We start from the raw sequence: 8,864 nt of genomic DNA, 5'->3' as shown, positions 1-8,864 counted from the left end.
TCTGAATGATAGACCCAATTCTGTGCTGCTTTCCCTTAGACACTTCAGCTGTGGCCAGTGGTGATTCTGAATGAATAAATCCAGTGGACTCAGCGCTATGGACAGGATTGAACAATATTCTCGCCATAAAGACATTAACACCCCCAAATCTTCTACCTGGAAAAATTGGCTAATTGGGGAATGACCCTGGGATTCAATATGTGTGTGCTCACGCAGAGGTCTGGACTTTGCTTCCAGGTCTGCATTGAGTGATGAAAAAAGCCTCCAGGAAAACCTTCCTGGCGACCTACTGCTCCTCCAGATTATCTGTGCAGAGTTCACGTTTCCAAGTTGACGGATGGTTTGGGCTGCTTTTGTTTGCACTGAGTTAGTTCTTCTAGATTTAACTCCACTGGAAACAACTTGCTGGGAGATCTAGGTGGATTAGCAGCACTTCTAACACGTCGCTCACCGGTTTTCTTTGGTTGTTTTCCACACAGATTCACAGGCATAGTGTTACCCACATGTTCCTTGGAGATGAAGGGTCATGCTATTCTTGTCCTTTCAGCTGGAATAAATAGATTATGGACTGGAGCTGACTCCAGCCTGCAGAATATGTGACAATAAGGCGGTATATTGTTGTAATAACATACATGCAATTTTCCCAGAAGACTGGGTACAGAAAATGTGACTTCGTATTTAGAAGGAAGGATTTCCTAGGGTGCTGTCTTTTATTGGACCAGTGGTGTGGTTGGGATAGGGTTAGACAAGTTTTGAGTGCAAAACATCCTTCATCAGAAGAAGGAAAAGATGGGTGCAATGTAGTCTGCTTTACACATCCAGAACTCTCAGGGACTTCACTTGTGCAAGGAACACAAGCTCAGGTCACAAATATCTACAGAAGCTATGGATGTCATTTAAAAAAAAATCAGATATAAGCCTTTCCTCATTGAAAAATGCTATGGATTACGAGGTTATAAAACTCACCCGAAAACTGAATAATGCAAACTCCCATTCCTAATTCTGTTCCTTTTCCACCCCCACGACCTGTAAATCAATTGCATACTGTTAATTTTATTTGCTTCTTTAAAATTGATTTTTTTTTTTTAATGGGAAGAAAGCATTTATATTAATGGAATCCCTGGGCCGCCAAAGACACTGAAAGCGTCGGCTAAAATGTAAGTCACTGACTTGTAGAAATATGAGAGAAGCAGGAGAGCTTTACGCAGGCACAGTCATCGGAGGTGTCCTGTCCAGGCCCAGCATTCACAAAAAACAGTCACCTTAATGCAGGAAGCAAATTAAGAGACCAGATGATCCTTACCCCAAATGTAGATTGAAAAATTCAGGCTTAACGTCAAAAAGTATCCTGGAGCACAGGTATCTGATGATACGCGGCACTCCCTGGAAAAAAAAAAAGCCTGATTTAGGCATAGTCTTGCAAACCAGACTCACTATAATAACCCCGTTGCTCTCAGGAAGTAAGATTTCTGCCTGCCTCACGATACGTTGTCTGCAAGTGGGAATCCTCAAAAGAGATGAGCTATTTGAACTAGCAAAGGTTGCAGAATTAAACCTTTGCTTAGGTTGAGGAAGTGCTGGAAGCATTTTGGTTTCTCCTGTTTGAACCCCTACAATCTTGTAATATATTTTATATACGAGAAAAAAAGAGGGGGAGGGAGACTGCTACTGTCATATTGCACAGCTGTAATATGAATCTTAGAACGATTACGGGCATTGATGTATTGCTCACCAATAGGCATCACTATTTTTACAGTTTGTTTATTGTGAGAAAAGAAATGACGTGGTTTTTCCTTTTTTTTTTTTTTAAAGCAAATACAACCTTAAGAGGAGGGGAAAAAAATTAGAGAAACAAGTACTATGGAAGTATGAATACAATAAAAATCATTTGACAGAGTCCCAATCACCACACAAATATTTCCAGTACCTATTGATTACAAAATGAAACCTGTTCTCTTCTTGATAATGCAGTGCCCACCCCGATGTGAAAGAACAGTTTACTGCTAGGCTAGGGAATAAAGAGCTTTGAACAGGTAACTTTTAACATTCGTGCTTCCCCCCCCCCCCAAAAAAAAATCATAAGAGAACATTGACTATGATCTTACTGAAAGGCTGGCGAGACCAGACGACACTCACCCTCACCAAGTGATAGAAATGCATAAGTTTAAAACAGGGATCCTGGACGCAGATTAAAGCCGAGATTTTATCAAACGTAGCTGCCGAAAGCAAGGCCCTTAGTATCTGATTTGCAGTGACTTGCACATCTCCCCCTACCCCCGCCCGCGAACAGGCTTCCAATTCAGCAACCGTCCCTGAGTGCATGCTTCGGGGACTTCAAGCTGAATTTGAAATCCCCACCGCCCTGTGTTTGTCTGCAGCTGCATCAGGCTCTGACGGTCAGGCTGAGCACCACAATCGTGACGGAAGTCAGAGACAGCCGCAGCATCTATCAACATGAAGTTGTGCTTACTTAAGTATGGAGCAGGAGGAATAAATTCAGGCACTCAATTTCTAACAGACTGGGGAAGATTTTCAAAGGTGCGCACAAGGCTGTCAGGCACCCGACCACCACAGATGACCGTGGGAGCTGGGTGCACATATCCATCTGCGCTTTTGAAAATGTCCCTATGGGGCTCAAATCTTAATATGAGATCATTAAATTAAGTTGAAATAAAAGGCACTTCCATCTGTGTTTAGGTACCTAACTTTAGACACCTACATTTTAAAACTCAGGCTTATATCTGGGGGGAAAAACAGGTTATATATCATCCCCCCTTTTCTTTTTCTGTTTACTGTATTAATTATTCGAATGTGAGGCCTCCAATACTTAATGCTTGAACATTCATGTCTCAAGATGTGAAATGACAGAACACATGGCCACGTAGTAGCTTGACACCACAAATTCCCTGCCTTATTGGCCATTTCTTCCTGCTTCTTGAGTGCTAAAATTAAAAAAAAAGGAAAAGAAAAATCATACTTCACAGAACATGGGTGTCAGTGACGGAAGTTATTTAACACCGTATCCCTCGAGACCATTTTTCACTGCTTCAATTCAGAAAAGCACTTCTGAAGTCAATGGGACTACTCATCTGCTTAAAATGAAGCATGCAGTTAAGTGCCATGCTGAATCAAGGCTTTCAGGCTTTGGGAGCTTTTGCTGTTAGTTTGAAAGGTTACAGGTCTTCAAACGGGTGCTTTTAGTGTGAATTTAGAAAAAGACTTATTTAAACATTAGCTGACAAATTTATTTGAAGTCTTGAAGAATTTGATCATCAGAGAGAAAGAGAAGATATAAATAAAGGACACTGGACGTACACATAATCTACAGTTAATTCAATATTCAGCTTTACAGGTAACAATATACATATTGTTTTGCCTTTCTTCACAATCAGCTTTCACGATACCTGCTGTGAAATACACAAATGCCCGGGATGGAGAAATGTGATGGTGATGGCAAACGCAAATGTGTGCTCCCAACAACGTATGAAGAACAGCTGTAACTCAAACAAGCCTAACCAAAACGCTGACGGATCAGTCAGTCTGAGAAGGGATTTGGCAACAAGACAGTAGGTGCAACTTTGAAAAGCTTTGCAAAAAGTCATCATAGATGAATCAGTAAAGAAAAGCAGAAGTTTCACAACCCAGAGCAACCAGCGCTCTGGAGTCCAGGAAAGAAACTCTGGACTCCAGTGGGAAAGAGTAATCATTTGGTCATAAATACATCTATTCACAGCTTCACATTAATAGAGAAAGAATAAAGCTAGCAATCTACAAATCAAAGAGGTGAAAAGCAGAATTAACTTATGCTCCTTGTCATACAAAGGAAAGGAGACTGTTAATAAATGATTGGCATATTCAGGACCATTTAAATTTAGAAAAGATCATGTAAATTCAAAAGAACAACCAAAAAACATCATATTGTGGTGCTGCTTTTTTTTTCTTTTGTTTTGTTTTTTTTACCTGTTGAAGAACAGAGAAATAGGTACATGGTTTTCTACCATGAATTTCTCAAGTGATTCATCCTTAACGTTTTTCTCCTCTAGAAATATAGATATTGTCGCTTCTTTGACAATGGTTGAGATTTTTTTTTAAAACAAAAGCCGTGGGCGCGGGTAAGTGATGAAGTGAGTCCTTGCTCCGGAGAACGCACTGACAACAGAAAGCAACACACTTCACCAGCTCTGTAAAGCACAAGTCTCGCCGTTCGGTAGACGCAACGGCCAGTTTTGCTGGGATGGATTTGAAGCCAGTCCTTCTGATGTGATCCCTCAGTCTATTGTCTCTTGCTCACCCACTGCTGGGCTGCCTTCGGAGAGCACATCTGCCTTTCTTTCTCCAAGTAACTATCTTTTCTTCACCTCTCGGAAGTTATTTTTTGCCCCAGGAGTAGCTGAGGCTCAGTAGCCCAAAGTCCTTTTCCTCCCCACCCCGCCCCCCTTGTATTGGGTCCTGTATCAAAATTGGGCATGATCGACTTCATCTAGCCAAGAGGCAGGACTTGCTGGGAAATCTGGGTACCCTCCACTGCTTCCCGTGGAGAGATCTGAACTGGGTCCATTCCCACCTAAGACTCTCATTGGCTGGGGAACACCTTGTCCTCCTTGAGCCATGATGCCCAAACCGTTGTCTGGATAAACCAAGCTTGAGAGTAATGGCTGGTGACCTGGTAAGGCCTGCAAAGAAGCAGGCGACTGGGGTATCCCATAGGGGCTGTTGGATCGGAGGTCGTGGTACTGGTCCTGGGCTGGGATGCCAGCATGTTCCAAGGAGAAGCTGCCGTTGGTCCCAGCTTGTCTCCCCAAAGCAGGAGACGCTTCATTTAGGTTGCTGTAAATCCCATTGGAGTGACTCATTTCTGACATAGTGGGTTCGTCTGAAAGGGAAACGGGCTGGTTTTACTGGGGATGCAAACTGGATGGAGACAACATGATCAGAAATCTCAAATGCCATGCTAACAATAGTAATAATTGTTATAATTATAATAATAAAAGACAGAGGGCCTAGAGATGTGGCATGTCTTACCCAGCCTTGTGAAGATGTTAGTCTAGCCACTTCGTTAGTCTAGCCACTTTTTAATTTTTGTTCTATCTAGGGTCAGAGAAGCCAAAGGGATTTTTTTTTCTGAGCACAGGTGCTACAGTCTAAATCATCTGGGCTTTTTTTAAGTGTATGGAACAGAGCTGCTAAAAATAAGGCTGTAACTAAATAAATATGTACTTGAAGGAAAAACTGAGCCAAGGCACTTGAGATCTGCCTCTTTCTGTTGTTGTGCTTTGTTCCTTTTCTGTTTGGGGATTTTTCACTACTGCTCAAAGAGCAATAGGAACCTCACTGATGTTAGGGAATAGGCCAAAGAAAAACTATCCATTACTCAGGAAAAGCAATTAAAATCTCAGTGGCATTTGGTTGCTCAGAAACAGGCGAATGCAATCGAGTTGGATCACTTAAAAAAAAAATCAGTTCCTTGCTTCGTTACCAGAAAACTGGTAATTGCATTTATTAGACCCTTTACTGCAATTGAGCTAGATAACCTAGTATGTAAACCTGTTTGTAGTATTAAGTGAGTGTTTAATATTTTCCTAGCAAACTCATGGGAACTTGACAGTGAACATTGCTGACGTGCAGCATCATGTATGAACAGGCATGAAAGTCTAACACGGTGGCAGGGACACAACAGACATGCTGAAATTTCAGACTGCATATATATAGATGTAGATATCTATATATCTAGATCTAGATATATAGATATATATAGAGATATAGTAGATGGGACACTAAGCCTGTGACCAAGGATTGCTAGGAGCAATTGGTTATACTTCCTGAGTGACCATGGCCAAATCACTTACAGACAGATTTTCAGAGGCACTGGTACTGCGGGTAGGAACTCAGTAGGAGACAGGGACCTGACTTCCTTTTAGTAAGTCTTCCTCCTGCGCTCATCTGTAACATGAGGCTAACAGAACTCCTCTCTCAGTGGTACTGTGTGGATACATGTATTAAACATGGGGAGGCAGCTGGAAACTAGGGTAACGTGGACCATATAAGTATTTTAAACAGAGGCACTAGATGCTACCGAGCAGTTAAGTGACCACCACCTTCACGAATGGGCAAAGGGACTCCCCAGCAACAAGTGCTAAGCCTGCAGCAAGCAACGGGGGTCAAGACTTCCTTCACCTGGGGCTGCATCTTGCTCACAGAACGATTTGCCGATGCAGGAAGGTATATACAAGCCCTATTGTAGTCTATTAGCTATAATTTCGGGCAAAGTTAGTGGAAGCTACTCATGTGCTGAAGATTAAGCCCTTTCTTGATTTAATTACACTTGAATAACATTTCTTCTCCTAAGAAGCTTGACATCCTGAGAGAAATACCCCAAAACAATGAACGGGGAAAAAAAACCCCCACTCAAAATAAATAGATGGAATAACAACCCCTTCCCCACTCCCCCTGAAAGATGAATAAGGGGAAACTTCCTAAATGTAGTAATTTTATGAAATAAAAATACAACAAAGAAATACTAAACAGGATAGAGAACATCCCATCTCACAGACGTCTTTCATATAGACGCACTATGCAGGCATTTGGGAGCGTTTGTTCTTTTGAACCGATTCATATATAAACTCCTTCCATAGAAAAAGTTTCTTCTGTCAAAGATCTCCTGCCTGGATAAATCCTAAGTAAGGTTCTTCTTGTTTTTTTCCTTTTACAATTGTGACATAGTCCATTCATTAAAACACTCCAGACTAAGCAGCCTGTGGATAGTGTCTCTCAAAAGCAACAAACCCTGGTCACCTGCTCTTCCAAACAGGAAGCCACTGATGGCAGTCCCTGTGTTGCCGACTGGAGATCCAGTTGTGGCTGCCTTTATTTTTTTTTCCTGGCATTCTTTTGCATTTTTGTTGTTCCCAGTTTGATTTACCTGCATCAGACATTTGCTTTCTTTGATTCTGCTGGGTCAGGAAGTGCTTAGCGGGTAAATGGCATGGAAAGAATTAAAGAAATGTTCAATGAAAAATACTGCTCGGAAGAAGTGCACGAAAACTGCAGCTGGGTAGTGATGAGTGACCCCCGTTCGCAGGGTCACCACGAGACCAGGCAACTTCAGTTTCCCTCCAGCCTTGAATTCTGCCCTGGTGTGATCTCTACAGCAAGCGTCACCCCAGATAAGTGCGCTGGAACCGCTTTCCTCTTACCTGTAAAGGACACCTCGGCATCGCTGTCCGGCCCTTCCTCCTGAATGCTGTCCTTGTCAGACTTGGAGCTCCCTCGGGACCGTTTCATATTCCTGAAGTACTGCCCCCACCGCTGCCTCCCCGCATCTTTCTTTAGCCTTTTTTCCTTGGCCCGTCTGTTCTGGAACCACACCTGCCCAGCAAAGCGAAGCAAAGGGAAGAAATAACCGGAGCAGTTTTTAATTTTCCAAAGAAAATTTGGGCTTCCCTTGTCTTGATGTGAACATGAATATTTTTTGCCAAATGCATTTCTTTTGCACCAAGGTGTTTGTTTGGGTTTTTTTTTTTAACGACACCTCTTTTTTTCAATAGAAAGACGCAATTCCCCTAATAAAAAAACCTAACCTGCATTTCAGGCAGTTCACCACTGCCCCTGCCCAATGATGGAAGTCAACGGGGGTCTGAACATGCACAGGAAATCATGAGTTTAGAGCCTTGGACTAGGGAAGACACTTGTAAGAGCTGAACTGCAATGATACAAAGTGCGAAGGTGCCATTTAAATTCCTTCAGGGTTATATTTAGTGCCCAAACTCAACATGGCAATGAATTTTATTAAAATGTTGATCATGTAAATAATTTCAACCTGCTTTGGATTTGTTTTTTTTAAGGAAAAAGGAAAGTGAGGGCAAGACCAACGAGACAGTGATTCCTCCCCCCCCCCATCAAAATTTAAAACGATGACTGGAAAAAAAAATGAAAGTGTTGCAACCCGCTTGAACAAAGAGGATCTTACGATAAATCCGCAATTGCGTGTAGCCACTACAGGCTCTCGGTGAAGTCTGTGGGGATGGTCTGGGCAGAGAGGCTTTGAAAAATTATTCCAAAAACATTCAGGAAAAAAATAATTCAGGGCCGGCCGGCTATCAGTGCTCGTGCAGAGGAATTGCGGCAGCGGGAATTAATCATGGAAGACTTCTTGGTTCAACCTCACTGAGTCCAAATAGCATGTAAGAGCCCATAAATATGTAAAGCTGATGATCTTAAAGGACTTTGGGGGATTCTGCAATGGGTGGGTGCAAGGGGCCCTGTTTGGGTGCATCTGGGGTACCCTGTCGCCAGGTGAACGCCTGGGGGAGAAGGCGCCACTGTCCCTTGTCTCACCTGCACGACTCTCATGTCCAGGCCAGTCTCTGAGGACAGCTGCTCTCTCACGTGCCTTGCTGGCTTGGGGGAATTGTTGTATGCATTTTTCAGGGTTTCCAGCTGTTTGGCCGTGATGGTGGTGCGGGGCCTCTTTGCCGTCGATTCTGCTTCTGCAAACATTTCCAAGACACGCAGGGTTATTTCCATGAGCCAGGGAGACCAGGAGTGGCTCATAGCCCTATGAAGACGGGCTCAGGGCCTGGAGCAGACAACTCCAGTTATGGCGTGGGGGCTGGCAGCAGTTTGGAAGGGCACTAAAAGATGCACTAGCCTGTGATTCCCCCCCCCCCTTTAAAAAGAAAATGTCCCTGGTATTCAGACTAGCAGATGGAAGGAAAGAAACCTAACTGCCATGCTGAGAGGGACCAAAGGTCTGTCCAGCCCAGGAGCCAGTCTCTGACCCTGGCAAGCAGCAGATGGGTTAAGAGGAACATAGAAGAAATAGGGGGAGTATAGCCTGCCCCACCCGCTGCCAGGCAGTTGTCGAA

General features: G+C 43.2%; 1 protein-coding gene across 1 annotated transcript in view; it reads right to left on the bottom strand.

Annotated features, from left to right (window-relative positions):
- Positions 1–4,086: 4,086 nt before the first annotated feature.
- Positions 4,087–8,864, bottom strand: part of LHX3 (LIM homeobox 3) — a 23,671-nt gene continuing 18,893 nt past the window's right edge. Inside the window, exons 3-5 of the mRNA XM_019510314.1 lie at positions 8,335–8,486; positions 7,194–7,365; positions 4,087–4,873 (exon numbers count right to left, since the gene is read on the bottom strand). Coding sequence (XP_019365859.1) covers positions 4,455–4,873; positions 7,194–7,365; positions 8,335–8,486 — 743 coding nt within the window. The 3' untranslated portion in view covers positions 4,087–4,454. The remainder of the gene's footprint in view (positions 4,874–7,193; positions 7,366–8,334; positions 8,487–8,864) is intronic.

The sequence above is a fragment of the Gavialis gangeticus genome, unplaced genomic scaffold (assembly GCF_001723915.1).
Source record: "Gavialis gangeticus isolate Ggan-Ray unplaced genomic scaffold, GavGan_comp1, whole genome shotgun sequence".
Lineage (NCBI taxonomy): Eukaryota > Metazoa > Chordata > Crocodylia > Gavialidae > Gavialis > Gavialis gangeticus.
This window is presented reverse-complemented; position numbering and strand designations above follow the sequence as displayed.